The 21,839-nt window shown below is 38.8% G+C and overlaps 2 protein-coding genes across 2 annotated transcripts; one reads left to right on the top strand and one right to left on the bottom strand.

Moving 5' to 3' along the window:
* Nucleotides 1–9,948: 9,948 nt before the first annotated feature.
* Nucleotides 9,949–10,566, top strand: LOC107872703. Its single transcript, XM_047412291.1, has one exon. The coding sequence runs from the start codon at nt 9,949–9,951 to the stop codon at nt 10,564–10,566; it is 618 nt and encodes a 205-aa protein (XP_047268247.1).
* A 1,223-nt stretch (nt 10,567–11,789) lies between these two features.
* Nucleotides 11,790–17,843, bottom strand: LOC107871374 (ferredoxin, root R-B2). The gene is made up of 2 exons (XM_016718297.2): nt 17,241–17,843; nt 11,790–12,582 (listed from the first exon to the last, which is right to left on the bottom strand). The coding sequence occupies exon 2, from the start codon at nt 12,572–12,574 to the stop codon at nt 12,122–12,124; it is 453 nt and encodes a 150-aa protein (XP_016573783.1). The 5' UTR covers nt 12,575–12,582; nt 17,241–17,843; the 3' UTR covers nt 11,790–12,121.
* Between the last annotated feature and the right edge of the window lie 3,996 nt (nt 17,844–21,839).

Genomic DNA, 21,839 nt, shown 5'->3' with positions numbered 1-21,839 from the left:
TTCAAGTTAGAAAGGATAACATGGGAGCCCGCATCAATAAAAGGCTAGATTCACTGTCTCTCCCTGATCTTCCCAAGCTCATGGTTGAGTATGAGCAGCAGGCAAAAGTTAACATAGCAGAGTTAAAGGGGAAACAATCACAACCGCCTATATTTGACCTGACTTTAGCGGTAAATAATGATGATGAGGGTATTCTGGATTTGATGAGTAGAGCCGTGAAGGACAAAGGCAAGCAGCAAATGGATAAAAAAGCAGCAAGGAAAGAAAAAAAGGAGGAAGAGAGAAGCGATGTCACTTGAAGAGTTAGACCAACATAACCTGAAAAGAGCTACAAAGAAGTCAAAGAAAGAAGCTGAAAGAAAGCAAAGAGAAGCAAAAAATGAAGTGGCAGGAGTCTTTACTAGTGCTGCCCCAGCAAGGGGGCGAAGTGCAGGTTCAGTTCGGGAGACGACCCCTCAAAGTGTGGAGGGTGAGGTTATGAGTGCTCATACTACCATAGGGGCCAACATTGCACTGGGTGAGGACGCAGGGACCTCACCCCACCTGACAGATGCCTCAGAGGAATAGGAGGTGAAGTAAATATCCCAATCCAACCATGTACGGTAAATTATTGCTTTGAGGACAATGCATATCTTTTTGTATGGGGGGTGGGTGTATTTACATCATGGTTGGATGTTGTTACCAATGTTCTGAATCCAATCATGTACTATCTAGTAGAAGCGGCATGTCTAGGGTGTTTTTATTATTACATTTCAAATTTTGCAGCTTGTGATGTAAATATCTGTGTTTAATAATTATCTATAAAATATTTCTGTTTCAGTACTTCGTTATAAATATGGATAAGGAATGATGTTGGCATAAGACTATGAGCATGTATATGTAATTATTTACTTTATTCATGCAAACATGTGTACATAACCTTCAGTAAATCTACATTTGGCATTATTCTGTAAAACGTGCATGAATCATGTGATGAACATTCTAAAAGTTGCAGAAAAAGTTTAGCTTAGTTGCCTATGGGTGTGAGGATTTAATCTTAGTTCTTGTATAGTCTAATGCCTAGAACTTGCCCGAGTCATTGATATGGTCTTCTAGTAGATTTAATAGGATAGGATAACAGGTCTCCTTGCACTTTTAGCCCACTTAGCCTAAATAGATAACCCCGGCAAAAAGATTTTTATCTCATTTGAACCCGTCTTGTGCCTTTAAGACCCTTTTTCAATTCCAATGATGTTCATTTACTCTTCGTAGGGCGTTAGCATCCTACTCTGGCACTGGCCCAATATTTGGGTATTGTGCACTTTAACTTAGGCAAAACACCTAAGTTGAGGGTGACTTTTGTCAAGGTACAAATGCCAAATGGAAAGTGAGTGTAAATTTTAATTTGAAAGATTTTAGCCCTGATCAGTTCAAAGATATTGTGCACCTTGACTGAATGAATCAACAGAAGTTAAAGGTGGTTGATTATTGTCTTTTTCACTTAAAAAAAGGTTTTATGTCTGAAGCAGAGCCTGTTATTGGAAGTAGTAAATGAGCTGATCTGGGCTACATCAATGTCAAGGCAAGGAGAGTTAAGTCTTAATGATTCACTTTATCTAAAAGCATATCCTTACCTAACCTAAAGCCTCATTACAAGCCGTGAAAAGACCTGTTTGATCCTAGCGAGTCAACCTTGAGGAGGCGTCGTATGGCTAGGGAAAGCCTATGGGTATTTTGGACTATGCTTGTAATTTCTTTCATGAGTGTGAGAGTTTAGATTACGTCCACATCATGTGATGAGTGGTGGATTTCATTGTTGTGAGGGAAACTAGAGTTTCACTGAGTTTAGCTGTTCTCTGTGGGATCTAACATCCATGTTTGTGTGCTGAATTATGATCAATGCCGGGTGTAGACAATGATGTGTTAAATTCATGTAAGTGAAATGATGAGTGAATAGTTGCATCAAAATATTCAGTGGTTGGTTGCAGGTCATTGTATTGTTCATATTCGCAATCAGGTGTTGAGTTGCTTGAGGACAAGCAATTATTTAAGTTGAGGGTGTTGATGTTCCGGCTTTTGATGGAACATTTAGCATCATATTCTTGGGAAAATTGTATGTTTTCAAGCAACCAAAGTTATATTTAATGAGTTTTTATAGTGTTTCTAGGAAAGGAATGAACCACAGAAGAAACTTGGAAAAAGTAACAATAAAAGGAATTTGACGGTTAAAATGGTAGATCGTCAGGCTTGCGACGGACCACCAGTTGGACCGTCAAGCATTATCCAGAACATGGCCTCCTAAAGGACTCAGGGACGGACCAAACGGTGGACCGTCAGTATTTCGACGGACCACCAGGTGTACCGTCAACCCTTATCCAGAAATCACTCTTCGGAAGGACTCAGTGAAGGACAAAATGGTTGACCGTCATACTTTCGATGGACCACCAGATGAACCGTCAGGCCTTATCCAGAAACCACTCTTTTGAAGAACTCAGTGAAGGAACAAATGGTGGACCGTCATACTTTCGACGGACCACTAGTTGGACCGTCAGGCCTTATCCAGAAGCCACTCTTCTGAAGGACTCAGTGACGGACCAAATGGCGGACCGCCAGACTTTCGACGGACCACTACTTTGTCCGTCAACTTGGACGTGGTTTTTTTTATTTTAAATTTTAAATTCCTTTTTACCTGGGAACATATAAGTACCAAATTTTAAAGTTAGTGGAGCAACTTTTTTATATTTTACAAGTTTATCATCTATTGAAACTCTCTGTAACCTAGTACCTTGGGATTGAAACATATCTTTGGGGAAGTTAATCATTCAATTCTTTATTGAAGATTCAAGAACTGATTCTTGAGATTTTTGTAAGTGAATTCTAAATCCATTTATGAATAATACAAGAATTATTTCTTCTTCTTCTATGGAATTTTGTGGCTAGTTCCCATAACTAGGGTTATGGGATCCTTAATGTGAAAAGCATCTATGGGTTGTGAATCAAATTAAGTTCCATGAATAACTGATATTGTATAAACCTTTCTTCAATTTAATGGCTTTTATTGGTTACAAACTTGAAAAGTGAGCCCAAGAACATCACTTGTTTGAAAGGAAAGTGTTTACATGAATTCTAAGGACTTTAACCTTCGAAAAAATGGCAAATACCCTAACAGGATTAGCTTACATGAGAAAAAGGTTGAAAGAATAATGTATCCTTTAATTTTGAGAGAATTAGAGGATAATCTATCCACTTAGGTTGAGAGACTAAGGGATAAATAATAGGATTCAACCCTTCTTGCAATTGAATTTGCTAAATAGAACTCTTAAGTGATTCACAACCCTAATTGTGCTAGCATTTTGGTAACCATAGCCCTGGTTTGTTTAATCTCATTAAATTACTAATTGCAAAGAAAATCATTCGTTGGAATACTCTTGTTACAATTAATTACTTTATAAGTTACAAATCAAAAAAACCCTTATTAGGAACCTCTGATCAACAGTCCAGTAACGATTACAATACTTAGTGAGCACAATATTCCCTGTGGGATTCGACACCCATCTAGTTGGGTTCTATATTTGACAATGTTTCCTTACACTTTCTAATGAAGGTTGTAATTTGGGCGTATCAGGCCTCGAACCCACCCCAAAAATCGTAGGCTATAGCATACCAATTTGCCCCGAAAATACCCCATTCACAACGTTTAACCACCATAACTACCCCGCTGACCGTAATGGACCACACTATGCCGCTCTCTAGCCTGCTAGGGGTAGCCTATCCGATTTTCGACCAAAATCACTCAAGGGCCCTTGGCCCACCCCAAAAATAGTGGGCTATAGCATACTGATTTGACCTGAAAATGCCCCATTTGCGTCCTTTCACCCGTTTGAGAACCCTAACCGCCCCGCTGACCATAATGGACCACTCTAGGCCGCTCCCTAGCCTGCCTTGAGCTGCCCAATTGATTTTCATCCCAAATCACGCTCGAGCCCAGGCTCACCCCAAAAACTGTGGGCTATAGCACACCAATTTAACCAGAAAATGCCCCATTTGTGCCGTTTCCCTCGTTTGACCACCCTAACCGCCCCGCTGACCACAATGGACCACAGTAAGCTGCTTCTCAGCCTGGATGGGGTTGCCCGATTGATTTTCAGCCCAAATCACGCCTGAGACCCTGGCCCACCCAAAAAACCGTGGGCTATAGCTCACCGATTTGGCCCGAAAATACCCCATTTGAGCTGTTTTGCTAGTTTGACCACCCTAACTGCCTCGATGACCATAATGGACTACACTAGGCCTCTCCCCAGCCTGGCTGGTGCAACCTAATCAATTTTTGGCTCAAATCACACCCGGGCCCCTAGCCCACCCCAAAAACGTGCGCTATAACACACTGAATTAGCCAAAAAATGCTCATTTGTGTCGTTTTACTCGTTTAACCATCTTAACCTCCCCTCCGACCATAATGGACCACACTAAGCCGCTCCCCAGCCTACCTAAGGTAGACCAGTCATTTTTTGGCCCAAATCATGCTGGGGACCCTAGCCCAGCCCAAAAATTGTGTACTATAGCATACCGATTTGGCCCAAAAATGCTCCGTTAGGGCCATTTCACCCGTTTGACCGCCCTAACCGCCCCACAGACCACAATGAACCATACTAAGCCACTGTTTGGTTTAGCTCAGTCGATTTTTGGCTAAAATTAGTCTCGATCCCCTAGCCCACCCCAAAAACCATGGCCTATAGCACACCGATTTGGTGCGAAAATGCCCCGTTCGCCGTTATGCCCTTTTAACCACCCTAACCGCCTCGCTGACCATAATGGACCACACTAGGTCACTCCCTAGCCTGCCTAGGGTAGGCTGGTTGATTTTTGGCCCAAAGTACGCCAGAGCCCCTGGCCCACCCTGAAAACCGTGGGCTATAGCTCACCGATTTAGCCTGAAACTGCCCCATTTTTGCCGTTTTGCCCGTTTGACCACCCTAACCGCCTCGCTGACAACAATAGACCAGACTAGGCCACTCCCCAGCTTTCCTGGGAAATCCCGATCAATTTTCAGCCCAAATCACATCCCCGCCCCTAGCCCACCCCAAAAATCATCGGCTATAGCACACTAATTTGGCCCGAAAATGCCTTGTTTGTGCATTTTCGCCCGTTTGACCAACCTAACCACCCTGCTGACCACAATGACCACTCTAGGTCGCTCTTCATCCTTCCTGGGGAAGCTCGATCAATTTTTGGCTCAAATCACATCCGAGCCCTTGGCCCACCTAGAAAACCGTGGGCTATAGCACACTGATTTGGCTCGAAAATACCTCGTTTGTCCCGTTTGACCACCCTAACCATCCCGCTGACCACAATGAACCACACTAGGATGCTCCCCAGCTTGCCTAGTCCAGCCTAGTTGATTTTTGGTTCAAATCACGCCCGGGCCTCGGGCTCACCTCAAAAACTGTGGGATATAGCACACCGATTTGGCCCAAAAACACCTATTTGCGATTTTCAACATTAGGTGAAAATATTAGTCAACAAAATATATCAATGCATTCCTTTAGGTTTGAACCCTTGTAGTTGAGGTAAAAGAGCAAGTTTCTAGAGTCTAATGCAAGACCACTAAGTCAAGTTGGCCTTAAGTGTATACACTTTTTAAATTTTATATTGTTCACCTATGCTATCTACCTCATTTTAGAAAATTGACTTTCAAATGTTTAAATTGACATTCGCATCCACCTTACTATGCTATTTTGATCTTCAATCGTTTACTTTTCATCACTTTTTTGGTTAAAGAAGAATGAACATTGCATATCGAATTAGGGGAAAGTGTCGATTGAATGGGATAAAAGTCGTTTTTCAGAAAATCAGCTCGACCAAATTGCCTTGAGATAGTTTGTCCGCATAGATCTAAAAAAAACGCAAATTCAAAATAAAAATCACCCCAAACGGACATTTGAGCGCAAAGTTATGAAGGTTTAGTTTCACAAATTTACAACTACTTTTTTCTATCTCCTTTCACTCTCTATTTTTGGTTGACCTTTTTATCTTCCTTAATTTATATGGAACACGCTTCCATGATCCCTCGATTAAAAATTATCAATGACAAGCGTTTTGATCGAGCTAATTTTCTTAAAATGGCTTTTATCTTATTCAATTAACACTTCTCCGCAATTCGGTAAGTAATTTTGATACTTCTTTAGCCCCAAAACTGATAAAAAGTAATTAGTTTGACGATAAAAATTGTGTGGTAAGGAGGCTGTGAATGTCGATTTCAACGTTTAAATTTGTAAAAATAAGGTAGATAGAATAAATTAAAAACGTGAATTAAAACAAGTGTTAAAAATAGCACAAAAGACCCACTTGGTGCGGTGGTCTTACATTTGACTCTAGAAACTTATTATTTACCCCAACTACAAGGGTTCAGACTTTAATTTGGTGGATCTATTGAGGTATTTTATTGACTAATTTTCATTTTTACTTGATTTTGTTATTTTTGGTAAAAGAAGAAAAATAAATAGAAAAAAATGCAATTAAATTTTATCAAGTATTAATATTTTATTGAGTAATTTCCTTATTTTTGTTGATTGTTTTACCTCTAAAAGAAAAAAAAATAGTAATTAAAAACATGCATTTTTACTATAGAAAGTCCTGGTTCTCGGCAATATTTAGTGCAAAAGAGGTTATAAGCAAACATGCGGTGCTTTCTCTTTTCACATTGTCTTCATTTTTAAATCATCAATGTGCATGTCTTGCCAACTTGAGGACACACATTTTGGTACATGGCACTTGAAATTCAACATAGTTGTACTCTATAAATGTAGTGTGCGGGCGCCTAATACATAGTGCACCCAAGACGCACACTAATGCCCACGACAATCACCGATTTGGCCCGAAAATGGTCCATTTGACTGTTTTGCCTGTTTGACCACCCAAACCGCCTCGCCGGCCTACCCCCGGCCGATCCACAGCCCGCTTGCGGTCCACCTCTCGATTTTCGATCCAAAAAACACCCGGACCTCGGACCAACCCTGAAAACTGTGGGTTATAGCACATCGATTTGGTCCAAAAATGACTCGTTCATGCAGTTTTAGCCCGCTTGACCACCCAAACCGTTCGTAACCGGATAGGCGAGGCCGTTTGGGTGGTCAAATGGGAGAAATGGGATGAATAAGCCATTTTTGGGCCAAATAGCTGGGCGTTAGCCCACAGTTTCTCAAGGTGCTCCCGGGGCCCAGGCGTGTTTTGGCTCAAAAATCAATCAATGGCCCATGCGGGCTATGGAGCGGGGGAAGGTGGCCCGATGGGGTTGACGGGGCCGTTTGGGTGGTCAAATGGGTGAAACGGCACGAATGGGCCATTTTTGGGTCAAATCGATAAGTGTTAGCCCATGGTTCTCTGGGTGGGCTCGGGTGTGTTATGGGCTAAAAATTGATCGATAGCCCCCAAGCAAGCTGTGGAGCGGGTGAAGGTGGCTCGGTGGGATCGACGGGGCCGTTTGGATGGTCAAACGGGCGAAACAACACGAACAGGCCTTTCTCAGGGTGTGCCTGGGGCCCGAGCATATCTTGGGCTAAAATCAACCGACGGCCCAAGCGGTCTATGGACCGGGTGTGGGTGGCCCGGTGGGGTCGGCAAAGCTATTTGGGAGGCCAAACGGGCAAAACGGAACGAATAGGCCATTTTCAGACCAAATCGATCGGTGTTAGCCCACGGTCCTTGTGTTGGGCTCGGGCCTGGGCGTATTTTGGGCCAAAAATGGACCGGCGGCCCCTAGGCAGGCCGTGAAGCGGGTGAAGCTGTGAAAATTATATATAGATATACTTCTCTCTAATGTATATTATACCAAATACACCATTGCAGATATATCCTTGTCATATAAAAATGCAGCCTGCCACTTTAATTTCTCAATGATTAATACTCAAACTAACAAAACACTTCCTCCGTCTCAAATTATTGATCGTGTTTCTGTTATATATGCCCTTTAAGAAAACAACAGAAACTAAGAAGGGTTTTGGCTACCTTAACCTTATTTTTATCTTATAATGTAATCTCTCTTCGTCGAATATTTACTTATTTATGTGTCATCCCTCTATAGTTGAGGTGTCTTTAATCTTCAAAAATAATTACTATTAAGGATAAAATAGAGAAAGGATAAGCAGGTTGTAAGGGATACGTTTGAATGGGAGGCGGGCGCTCTCTAAATTTACTATCCTAATTTATCTTAAACTTCTAAAATGATAAATAATTTGAGACGATGATAGTATATATATGGCTGCCCAAATTAACCAAAGCCAACAATCCAACATATATAATTTTCTTTTTTGTTGTACTACTATTTATATTTGAAAATTTTAAATAATGGAACATGAGTACCTCATTTAAAATGCAGCCACTTTTTTATAAAGACTAATTTTCCAATAATTAGTGCGTGATTGCATGCATGGCGACAAATATGTCCTCAAAAGGCGCGAAATTAGCTTGGTCGGGGTTTCGTTCGAATCTCTCAAGCGAATTGAAATTATTTTTTACGTATATATAACAGACGTCGAATTCCTTTCCGCTAGTTAGTGTTTTTACTTTTTTAAATTTTGAAATCTTTTAATGAAAATCATGGCTCCATAACTGCCGATAAAAAAGACCTGATCATAATGTAAACAAGAATTATATTAAAGACAATGGGGTATAAACATAGTATATGTCAATTAGTTGAGATTGAAATAAGAGTAAAGCATCTAATATCTAAAAAACCCCGAACTATGACCAAATTTACTCCGATATACTCAAACTTCTCAAGGATTTTATTACCGCTCAGAACTCAACTTTAGTGTATTTTTATCACCCTTTTTAGCTGATGTGGCACCTTTTTAGTTGACGTGGCATTTTTGACGTGAATCTCATTTTTATGTATTAAAGGTACCATGTCAGCAAAAAAGGATGACAAAAATATTCTAAAATTGAGTTCAGGAGGGTAATAGGACCCATGTAAAGTTGGAGTATGTTGTAGCAACTTTGATCATAGTTCGAGGGGTACAACATGCTTTATCTCTCGTAAAATTATAGAATCTTACACACCCTTTAACAAAAAATTTATTTTCCTACTGATTATTTTTCCTAAATACTACTCCTTCTGTTTCGTAATAAATGAATTATTGGAGTATTTATTGGTGTTTCAAAATAAGCGAATCGTTGAATTTTTTTTCAAATTTACCCTTATGATTTGACAACTAATTAACTTTTAAAAAGTTATTATCAAGGTCAACTTTTTTCTTTTTTGGGGTAAAAATGAAAAATTGTATTAAATTTATGTCTGTAATGATTTTTTCTTAATTTGTGTGTCAAAATTCAACAATTCATTTATTCTGAAACGGAGGGAGTAATAATTATCTCCCAAAATTCTATTTGTATGTCATTGACTCATTTAATTTTGCAACCACCTTGATCATGACTTCTTGTCAACTTTCATGTTGGAAAACTCTCACCTTTTTCCACCTCCCTACTATGAACCCCACCCCCACCCCACCCTACTCCCACCCCCTAGTTCTTCTTCCATTTATATCTTACTCTTTTATCTCATATTTTCTCTTACAACACATTCAAAATTTATTTGCTAGACTTTTTCATCCAAAAAAAAAAAAAGAAAAAGAAAATTCTCCCTTCTATACTCCCAAAGTTCTTGAAATTCCAACAATATTTTCTCAATCGAGTTTGAAACATCGAAAAGTTTGTATTCTTTTTCGGTATTAGTATTTTCAACTCAAGCCGAAATAGGAAAAGCAGCTGCAAGCACCACGCACTAGCTATATAGGCCAATCATCACATGCAAGTTTACGAGTTTGGCAGAACCTAGATAGCTAGTACTACGAACCCTTGTAGTACAAATAGAGTTAGATATATATTTCAGAATCCAATTCTAGCTCTCTCAATTCAAAAGCCATATATATAGACACAACGTCTGAATCCCTGAATCCTGAATTCGCGTTGACTATGTCTCTACAACATGATCATGATTACCAACAAACCCTAACAAACGATGAAGAACATATCGAAAATTCTCCAGAGGGATTTTCCTATTATGATCCACCAGAGTCATTTTGGCTTTCTAAAGATTCAGAAAGAGATTGGTTTGATCAAAATGCAGCCATGCAAAGAAAAACCTCAATGAAATTTGCATTTTCAGGTAAAGCCAATAACAAAAACCCTAAAATGATATCTCATAATAACCAAAATCCATCGCTTTTTTCCATTCCCAGAGCTCGAAAATCTATCTCTACCGATCCACGTGTAAATAAGGGAGCGAAACAAAAATCGCGGTTCACTAGAAGCCGGTCTGAACCGGGAAGAAAGACATTGAAGCAAGTATTGTCTGAACCGGGTTCACCTAAAGTGTCATGCACCGGTCGGGTTCGCCGGTCCAAGTCAAAGAAAGAGGGTAGGACAATTCGAACCGGGTTTTGGAAAAAGGTTAGGGCTGCTTTGAAAATCGGGTCCGGAGAAAAACAGGTGGTGGTCAATGTGCGGAGTGCTGAACCGGACATGCCAGGGTCTGGATCCGGTTCAGCACTCCTCAAGCGATCGACGACTCGTCGATGGTCAGAGTCATAACCCCGTTGCAGAAATGTTAACTGAGGTTACGTACAATAGACTTTTGATGTCATAGCGGGAGTTTTAGTTCACCAGGTTGCGTTTTATATTGAAATTGAACTTGTGTTTGGCATGTTGAATTAAAATAAGTATTTTTGCACTTTTTTAGTGATGGAGATAATATATCTATATGATTGAAAATTATTTAGTTGAAATGCTATAAATTTTTTAAACTTTGGCTTGTTGTGCTACTTGTTATATTGTTGTTTTATTATGAAAGATGCTTAGTTTCTTAGTAGGTGAAAGATTATATTATTAGCCATGTTGGATGTGACTTAGTTTTGGTTGTTAATAAAATTAAAACAACTCCATTTTGGTGACTAATTCTTGTTTTAAAATAGATTAGTTAAAAGTTTAGTTGTTCATTTGTTCAAGCAAATGACAAGTTCAATGTTTTGTGTATTCCCCATGGGAAGAAAAGTTCAAAGTTTTGTAAATAAAAATTATTAATCTAGTTTAAAATTCCTCAAACAAATTCTTATTCGTCGATATTTCAGATATTGATAGTCAAATACACAAGCAGAGAACAACAACATACCCCCTGGGAAGAAGAGTTCAAATTTTTTTAAATAAAAATTATTAATGTAGTTGAAATTCCTCAAACAAGTTCTTATTCGCCACCAATACCTCAGATATTGATAGTCATATACACAAGCGGAGAACAACAACATACCCCTTGGGAAGAAAAGTTCAAAGTTTTGTAAATGAAAATTATTAATGTAGTTGACATTCCTCAAACAAGTTCTTATTCGCCGATATTTCAGATACTTCAGATACTGATAGTCAAATACACAAGCGGAGAACAACAACATACCCCTTGGGAAGAAGAGTTCAAAGTTTTGTAAATGAAAATTATTAATGTAGTTGAAATTCCTCAAACAAGTTCTTATTCGCCGACATTTCAAATACTGATAGTCAAATATACAAGTAGAGAACAACATACCCAATAAAATCCCATGAGTGGAGCGTCTATAAGAAAAAAAACACTGTCTCTCAAAGATAAGCGTAAGGTCTCATACACTGTACTCTTGTAGACCCCACTTGTGATAGTACACCATACTCTTGTAAACCTCACTTGTAAAAATACACCGGTATGTTGTAGTATAGTCAAATACTCAAACATGCATTTGTCATTAATGACTAAAGACAAATTTGAGCCAAAATTGTAACGACGAGGACATAGATGAGTCAAACTTCTAATATAGAAAATATCATCCATAGTGAACAAACACCAAAACTCTGATAAAGCATCAAACATGTTCAATAAACCCAAGTTCAACAGTTTTCAAATGGATAAACGGCAGCCCGGTGCATTAAAGCTCCCACTATGCGCATATAAATCGATATGACGTTTGCCAAAAAACAAATTGCAACATTGTGCCATAAACCAGACACAGATATCATCACCATTAGCATACAGTTTCTTGATTTATTTCTTTTCCACGTTTATGGCACAAGATTTGTGCCACTCTTCAATTTTCGAGGTCCCCTCGAAGAAAAATAAACTCGAACATTTTCAAACGACGTCTTCTTCTTTATGTGTGTGAATAACACAGTCGGATCTCGGATATGAAATACAAGTCAGCAAGTAGCCCTTCTCCATTTGATCATCGTCGAGAAATGCACCTTCGGATTGGTCAACTGATCCAGAAACCAACTGGCCAGCACAAGTACAGCAAGAACCAGCCCTGCATGAGTAAGGCAGCTCCATTCCATCTTCCTCCACTGCATCGAGGATGTATTGATCATCGGCTACTTCAATTTCATTCTCGTTACCATCACGGTCGATCAGTTTCACCTTGTACGTTGCCATTGCAGAGACTTTGAAGGAGGACGACGACTTCAAGCCAAATGCTTTAGAAACGCTCTTTATGGAACGTAAAGAGACTTGGGACTTGGAAAAGGTTGAGGATCTAATTGATGGTGCAACTTTGAGCAAAGAACCTGAAGGAATGCTTACCGTCGACATACCTGCACCTACATAGCATTGTTTGATTAATAAGGTAAATTACTCCGTCAACATTATAGACCATAATCTAAACGAAAATCTTTCTGCTAAATAGCGAGATAAAGCATGTGTGCTTCAGCGCAGATGAACACAAAGTCCTAATGATGGTTCTTGAAACCTCTTTACTCCCAAGGTAGCGGTAAGGTCGCGCACACTCTACCTTCCTCAACCCCCACTTGTGGGATTACACTAGGTACGTTGTTGGTTTCAATATCATGCAGAGATGGCATAGAAGTAGCAGTGGGTGCAACATTCCCAATACAATGCACTACCAGCAACTATAGGGAATGTCATTAGCATCCAACTATGTGCTGGATATGCCATACACAGCAACGAGAAACCAAAATTCTAGCCGAGGGTAAAACCCAAACTCTTAGCGTTATCTCAATTCTGGGATTCACTTAAGTTGGTATATGGAGAGATCAAGCAAGCATAAGCAGGCCGAGTTTTCACAAGTTTGGGCTGCAAGTTGAAGTTCGAGTTTGGTTTCTAAGATACTGAATTGGTGGAGATGCTGACAGAGTACTAAAAGTGAACTATGCAGTTTCCAGAACCAAACGTAATTGCATCTACACTCTCCGAACAAATTTAAGAGGAAAATAGAAATATTTGCCTTCAAATGACTTGGATCAGTATCCCCTAAACCCATGCCACTTCTCAAAAGGCTTTATCTTCCACTTTATAACATAATTCCGATTCTAATAGTATTTGATTAGAAAAAAGCAACTATCCGACGTAAAATTCTTTCTTGTACAAAATTCTGCTGCTTGCAAACACTAAGGGGTCGTATGATAATTGGTAAGAATTATGCAGGTATTAGTTATGCGGGCATTAGCTATTCCATCTTCTACCCCACATAAGACAATACACCAATTCCCTCATAACTTATACACGTTTTTATGCGTGTTTCTAACTTACAAACCAAACATCGTATTACTTTTATACATGACCAATTTACGTACTAACTGCCAAACATCGTATAACGTATACAGAAATTAGAACATGGATAAGTTACCTCTTTACTGGCTATCAAACGACCCCGAAGGATACATTGATTGTCAATCCACCCATTCACATGAAAGATAACTAGTGGTCAATGAAGAGGAAGGAAAACTAAGAGGTCTCGAGCTCAAATTCCAGCGGAGTAAGCCTTAGTGGATTCATTTATCCCGTACCTATACTGGTGGAGGTAGTAGGTAGCCGGTGGAATAATTGAGGTGCATAAGCTAGCTCAGACAGACAGACACCACCATCAATAAGAACAAAGCTATCAAATCTCGTATTCCACTTACAACACTCAAAGAAGTTTACGATGGTTGTTGATTTATTGTCTAATGAGCAACTGGTCTTTTCCTCGAGACTGTTTAGTTTCTCTCTTTCAGTATGTCTATATACCTACTCATACAAAGTCGGCCGCTGTGAGATTATAATACCGACATGTTTATCCAATTTCCTTAAACAGCAGCAGGCCCAAGATTCAAACAAACTTCAGAACAGCTCATCGAGTTTTAAACAACAAGTTAATAAGCCAAGGATACTCAGCGAAATAAGATAAGTTAACAAAAGGAAGAAAAATCTTATCTTTTCTCCTTTGCCGGAACTTCACAGCCCCTTCACATATGAATGATGATTACTAGTTCGAACTTAGTTCGTACTTTACTTTCATAATTGTGATGAACATACTAGGTTCGTATCATAGATGGCACACCATATAGCCTACTTTACGCATTTTGCAGAGTCAGACTTGCATACAGACATTGATCGCAAAATTGTCAACACTGCTAGGAGGTTTCAACCCTTCAAATTTTTGCAGTCGCTGCATAGGCTGGTTTACATTAGCGACAGCAGTTCGGAACACACTCTTACCTTCAGGCACACACTGTTACGAAAATTGAAACTCCACATGCCCACAGTGTTATCAAAAGCAAAAAACGCAAAAAAGCTCTAAGGTCTTTAGGGGCTTTAAACGCAAAACGCGAATACAACGTGGGATTTAATGAAAATAAGCGCAAAGGGAGAAAAAATACAAATATTTTTCATTCATACTCATAATATTAACATTGGACTAAACATATATCCAAATATATATGCTTATTTCTTAGTCCAACGTTAATTATTATAAGTATGAGAAACAAACATGAACGAAGAAATTAAAAAAAAATTACGATAAAGTGAAATATCAATTGTTTACTGTTGCCTCTTTAGAGGAGGCTCATGGCAACGAAAAAGCATGCCTTTGAAAATTGACAAAGACAATGAAGCGTACATTAAGCGACTCAAAGCGCTCAACACGTTTTGAGCCTCGCTTTAGGGCTTAAGCGAGCTTTAAGAGCGCCTTTGATAACATTGTATGCACACTGTTTAGAAAAAGGATCTTGGACCTAACTCACTCCAAAATTAGCTCAAAATGTGAGGAGGATACAAGACAACTTAAGGATACTGGTATACTACAGTCCTATGTTGCTCGGACTCTTCAAAAATGTCGACAGGTGCTAGTCGGATCCTCCAAAAACAGTGTATTTTTTGAAGGTTCCGACACAGTTGCGGCAACATTTTGGAGAGTCAGAGCAACTTAGCTACAGTCCATATTTTGGACTCAAAGGAAAATTCACTTGGGGGGGACTCAAAAAATTAAAACATAGCGCCTAGGTTTTGATCTTGGAACCTCAAAGGTAAATTTTGAACCCCCTATACCACCGAGTCAACTTGTCATTTTGTTTTTAGGGGATTCAACATATATATATAGATACATACAAAAATTACCTTATACCAAAGTAAACGACATCCCGACCCCCTATATCTGCCATGCTAGGGTGGCTTAGGTCATAGTCATGATTGAACATGACACTTGCTTGGTGGCCCGGGTCAGAGTCATAAAGTTGCACCCTTGCTATAAGATAAAGCTTTTGGCACGACGGTAAGCACTTGATCCTAACAATAGTTTAACTCATAAAGGAGTGCTAAGAGTATTAGTACTTTTTACTCATTTAATTTAAATCTTGGATCTATCTATCTAGCAGTCAAATAAGAGTAAAAACTGCAAAGATGCCATTATTAAAAAAAAGCATACATTCAATTATTTTCTTTACTGATAACCGTGGTATCCCGGGTCAGCTTTCACACACCTCAACTAACTCAACTAATTCTACGAGATACCTGCCACCTCCCTGTAGCAACACATACCGCATAACTCTATCCACCAACTAACTCCACGAGATACATGCTAGCTACCACTAGCAACACGTACCGCGTAACTCTATCCACCACGAGTTCCACGAGATACATGCCACCTCTATTAGCAACACGTATCACGTAAATCTATCCACCAACTAATTCCACGAGATACATGCCACCTACCACTAGCAACACGTACCGCATAACTCTATCCAACAACTAGTTCCACGAGATACATGCCACCTCTATTAGCAACACGTATCACGTAACTCTATCCACCAACTAATTCTACGAGATACATGCCACCTCCCACTAGCAACACATACCACATAACTCTATCCACCAACTAGTTCCACGAGATACATGCCACCTCTACTAGCAACACGTAGCACGTAACTCTATCCACCAACTAATTCCACGAGATACATGTCACCCCTAATAGCAACACCACATAACTCTATCCACCAACTAGTTCCACAAGATACATGCCACCTCCCACTAGGGACACGTACCACATAACTCTATCCACCAACTAGTTCCACGAGATACATGTCACCTCTACTAGCAACACATATCACGTAACTCTATCCACCAACTAATTCCACGAGATACATGCCACCTCCCACTAGCAACACGTACCATATAACTCTATCCACCAACTAGTTCCACGAGATACATGCCACCTCTACTAGCAACACGTATCACATAACTCTATCCACCAACTAATTTCACAAGATACATGCCACCTCCTACTAGCAACACTTATCACGTAACTCTATCCACCAACTAATTCCACCAGATTCATGCCACCTCCCACTAGCAACACGTATAACGTAACTCTATCCACCAACTAATTCCACCAGATTCATGCCACCTCCCACTAGCAATACGTATAACGTAACTCTATCTACCAACAAATTCCACGAGATACATGCCACCTCTACTAGCAACACGCATCACGTAGCTCTATCCACCAACTAATTCCACAAGATACATGTCACCTCCCACTAGGGACACGTACCACATAACTCTATCCACCAACTAGTTCCACGAGATACATGCCACCTCTACTAGCAACACGTATCACGTAACTCTATCCACCAACTAATTCCACGAGATACATGCCACCTCCCACTAGCAACACGTACCATATAACTCTATCCACCAACTAGTTCCACGAGATACATGCCACCTCTACTAGCAACACGTATCACGTAACTCTATCCACCAACTAATTCGACAGAATACCTGTCATCTCCACTAGCAACACGTATCACGTAACTCAATTTAATTCAAGAAACAATCATTTTTTTTGATAAAAAAACACCCCATTGCAAACTCAACAAAAATAAAACAACCCCAAAACCACATATCAACTAAATCATGTAATAACACAAACAAATTTCCAAAATAATCAATAAATAAATCAGCAAAAAGAGAAAAGGGAACTTACAATGTTGTTTGCTAAAACTGCGGCAGTGGCAAACACAAGTGGAAGAAAGTCAAAAGAACTCAGAAACAAACTAGCTGTCACAGTCACGTGATCTTTGTGAACCTATGGGTCCCACAGCACGTGACTTTGTCTTTTTTGGGGCCAGTACTCAGCAAGAATTTGCACCAAATAGCCAATTTTAAAGGGACAATTTACGATAATGGAGTTAAAAATGAGTGATCTTTTTAAGTTTTTTATCATGTTTGCCCTACGAGTTGAACCTCGAAAGTTAGCCCATAAGACAAGCAGGGGTCATCAAGAATTTGCAGCAAATAGCCAATTTTAAAGGGATGATTTACAGAATAGCATTGAAAATGAGTGGTTTTTTAAGTTTCTTATTGTGCTTGCCCTACGAGTTGTACCTCGAAAGTTAGCCCATGAGACAAACGAGGGTCATAAAGAATTTGCACCAAATAAAGGGACAGTTTATGAAAGTGGCGTTGAAAATGAGTGGTCTTTTAAGTTTCTTATCGTGTTTGTTTTACGACTTGGACCTCAAAGGTTAGCCCATGAGACAAGTGAGAGTCATCAAGAATTTGCACCAAATAGCCAATTTAAAGGGATGGTTTACGAGAATAGCGTTGAAAATAAGTGGTCTTTTAAATTTTTTATCGCGTTTGTCGTACGAGTTGGACTTAGCCCATGAGACAAGTGAGGGTGATCAAGGTTTTGTGAATGTCGGTCAATTGAGCATTTCACAAAGCTATGATAGTGAATGTGGGAATTAATGGGGAGACAATAATTAAAGGTTTTGATGAGCCAATTGGAAAGGTCATGTCACTTGTCACGTCCGTATTGGAGTATGAAAATCATCTATATTTAGGAAGTTTAAATTGCGACTTCATTGAAATGCTACCACTAACAATCTCAGCTGTATAGCGTAAGCTGATTCAAACATCATGATTATTAAAAAAATTAATATATATACCAGCGTGATGCACAAAAAATATTAAAATATTTTTTAATTATTTTATTATGAAATGTCTTGTTCGGATATGTTAAATCACATGACCTTTAGAAAAAAGTTAAACTTTCATTTTTTTTCTCGATGAAATGTTAAAACAAAATCTACACCCCACCCCCACCCTTAATTTTAAAATAAAATAAAAAAAAAACCTCTCCCCCCCTACATGCCCCCAACCCCCCCCCCCCCCAACAAACCCCAACCCAATCCCCCTAACTCTAAATCAAACTTATAAAAAAATTCATTAGTTATAAAAAAAAAATTATATTTTGGATTTTTTAATTATATTATTCATAATATTTAAGTTTGCACCCTCGCCTCCAACCCCCACCCAGCCACACATCCATTACTCGGTAACATTTTTTCTACTGTATTTTAGCTGCTTTATTTTGTTCTAATATGACTTTGAAATAACTAATTTTTTTTCTGTTAATTTTCTTATCTCTTATTTCAAAATATAGATATTAAAATAGATAAAATTTGTTATTCACAAAAAAAAAAATTAAATAAAAATTAGAAGAAGACTCTATATTTAGGTTTTGATGATCCAATTGGAAAGGTCATGTCACTTGTCACGTCCGTATTGGAGTACGAAAATTGTCTATATTTAGGAAGTCTAAATTGCGACTTCACTGGAATGCTACCACTGACAACCTCAGCTGCATAGTGTAAGTTGATTCGAACATCATGATTATTAAAAAAACTATAATTTGTGAATGACCTTGTCACGTCCGTATTGGATTACGAAAATCGTATATATTTAGGAAGTCTAAATTGCGACTTCATTGGAATGCTACCACTGACAACCTCAGCTACATAGCGTATGCTGATTCGAACATCATGATTATTAAAAAAATTATAATTTGGTGAATGACATTGTCACGTCCGTATTGGAGTACGAAAGTCGTCTATATTTAGGAAGTTTAAATTGCGACTTCATTGGAATGCTACCACTAGCTGCATAGCGTAAGCTGGTTCGAACATCATGATTATTAAAAAAATTATAATTTGTGAATGACCTTGTCATGTCCGTATTGAAGTACGAAAGTCATTTATATTTAGGAAGTCTAAATTGAGATTTTATTGGAATAATAACATTGACAATCTCAGTTACATAGTGCAAGCTAATTCGAACATCATGATTATTAAAAAAAATTATAATTTGGTGAATGAGTATGCATGTCCAAAACATGTTGGGAAAGTTTTCCAATGTCACACCCCTTTTTTTTTCGTACTAAAAAAAAGATTCATTTTAAGGTTCGAAAGGGTTTTTATTTAAAGTAACAAAATGAAGATTTGTTTCGAAAAAGGATGATTTTTACATTCCAATTCAGATTCGCCACTTGGCATAATCCGGTGTGCCAAGTCACCTTCGGAAAATTCTTTTCAAAATAGTTTTGACTCTAGAAACTGATCCGCGAACAAAGATTCCAGATAAGGAATTCTGTTGATCGAGGGGAAGGTGTTAGGCACCCCTCGATCCCGTGGTTTGACCACGGTCACTTGGCAGAATATATCACACTAAGAGTGTATAAACCACACAAAAACATACAAACCAATCAATCAAACAAACAAACAAACAAATCCAAAGTTATAGTGTTCAGTCCAATTATTACAATCCAAAAATAGAAAAATGCGAAAAATATAAATCCTATTCTAAACTAATCTTAAGCTATGCTCCGTCGCTTTACCCGATGCCTTGGGCCTTCATCACGGACGTCCTCCGAGTACAAAATATTTTGGGGCATTCCCCGGATAAATCAACACAAATACTTTGGGACATTCCCCAGCCAAATAAATACAATAGATGTCAATGTATAAATCAAAACCATTCCACAAACATTTCAGCATTCAACAATCACTAATCCTAAATCTTGCCTACCCAACTTATTGCTTGCCTAATGATACACGGCCTAAAACATGATACTATCGAACTTAATAAAGTCGATGTTCATTCCAAATCAGGCAATCATCATTGAACCAACATAAATCAACGTTCTCTTTTGACAATTTTCGATCTTTTTCCCCAAAATCCAACTTAACCTCAAATCAACTACGTAATGAACATACTTTACACAAGGATTAACAATCAGATAACGACGAGTAAAATCACTTCAACCAAATTCAACCAAAAATCACACCATTCAAAAATATTCACAAAAAAATAAATAAGACATATAGAATTGGACCTTCAAATAATACGTTGATAACACTGTCTAAGAAAACCAGATCAAAAAGCCCGAATAAAGAATCTCGACAGCGACCAAAATCCACACTCGGTATAGAGAAATAGAAACCCGAAATTGAAGTCGAATAATCGAAAGGGATAACCAAATGCCTAACTTTGACCCCTTTTTTTTAGAGAATTGAACCGGATTCAATCACTACACAATCATATTCAAATGAACTGACAGCCAGAATTGGTGTTTCCGATGAGAATTAAACCAGAATCGAGGTCGGGAAAAATGGTTTGACGCGGATTTGGATGGAATAAATGGTTGGACGTCGTGTTTTCACTACACCGGAGCTCCGGTGAGCTCGGTATTAACGACAAATGGGACAAAAGCAGATGGCTATAGCATTTTCCGGTGATATCTCATTGGAAACGCCTCTCTCGCCCTTCCTCTCTCACTCAAACTATTGCCTCTCTCCGATCTCTCACTCTCTTCTCGATTTCACTGTTCCCCCTACGATTTCCCTCGCCTTTCACTGTTTTTTACCTTTTTCTTTATGCGATATTTGGTATGGGTGTGCGTGTGTATGGCTATGCTTGAGAGTGGAATCGTGAGTTGTGTGTGTATTATTCTGTGTGTACGTGTGAATCATGTTGTTGTTGTCATGGAATTTGGTGAGGGTGGTATATATGGCGTGAGGTGAATTTTTTTTAGTGAAGAAGATGACCCCCCCCCTTTTCTATTTGTGCATATGTATATATCCCTATATGTTTTCTTGTGGATGAATCCTCTCCATTTGTTAGTGATGGGCCCCTTCTATTTATCAATCTTCAAGGAAAGAAGAAGAAAAAGCCAATATCTAGTGGGCCCTCCCCCTTTTCTTGGTTGGTAGTTGGTTAAGATAAGATAAAATTATCTATAGGGTTGTTATTTTTGTCATTTTGTGGAGGGATAATTACATGGGTGAGGGTACATAATATGATAAGGTAAAAAAAGAATAAAATCGGACTTTGAGGAGGGACAAAATTAGGTGTATACAGCATGCCCCCTTTGAATGTAAACATGAAATGTTTTCAGACAAAGAAGTAGACAACGAGACCAAATTTTGACCCGACCATTATTCATAGAAAGAAACAGAAGGAAGAAGGGTAACCGGGTCTTTGACATCTTACTTACCCAATTTATGAGAGAGTCCAATCACAGGTATCTCAAATGGTTGGAAGGAGAGGAATTATACCGAGTTGGAGAGTCGAGTGAGGCTCTGTCGAGGTTCTGGTTCGCGGCTCTGTCATTACATCAAAAACGAAAAATTATAAGAGTTAAAAAGATAAATAAAATTACAAAAGTCCTATCTATGCAGCTTTTCTGAACTCTTGACTTAAGTTTCATCACCCTATTCTTCAGGCGGGATCCTGACTTGCA

The sequence above is a fragment of the Capsicum annuum genome, chromosome 5 (assembly GCF_002878395.1).
Source record: "Capsicum annuum cultivar UCD-10X-F1 chromosome 5, UCD10Xv1.1, whole genome shotgun sequence".
Taxonomy (NCBI): Eukaryota; Viridiplantae; Streptophyta; class Magnoliopsida; order Solanales; family Solanaceae; genus Capsicum; species Capsicum annuum.
Note: the sequence above shows the minus strand (reverse complement) of the source record. Positions and strands in the feature narration are given on the sequence as shown.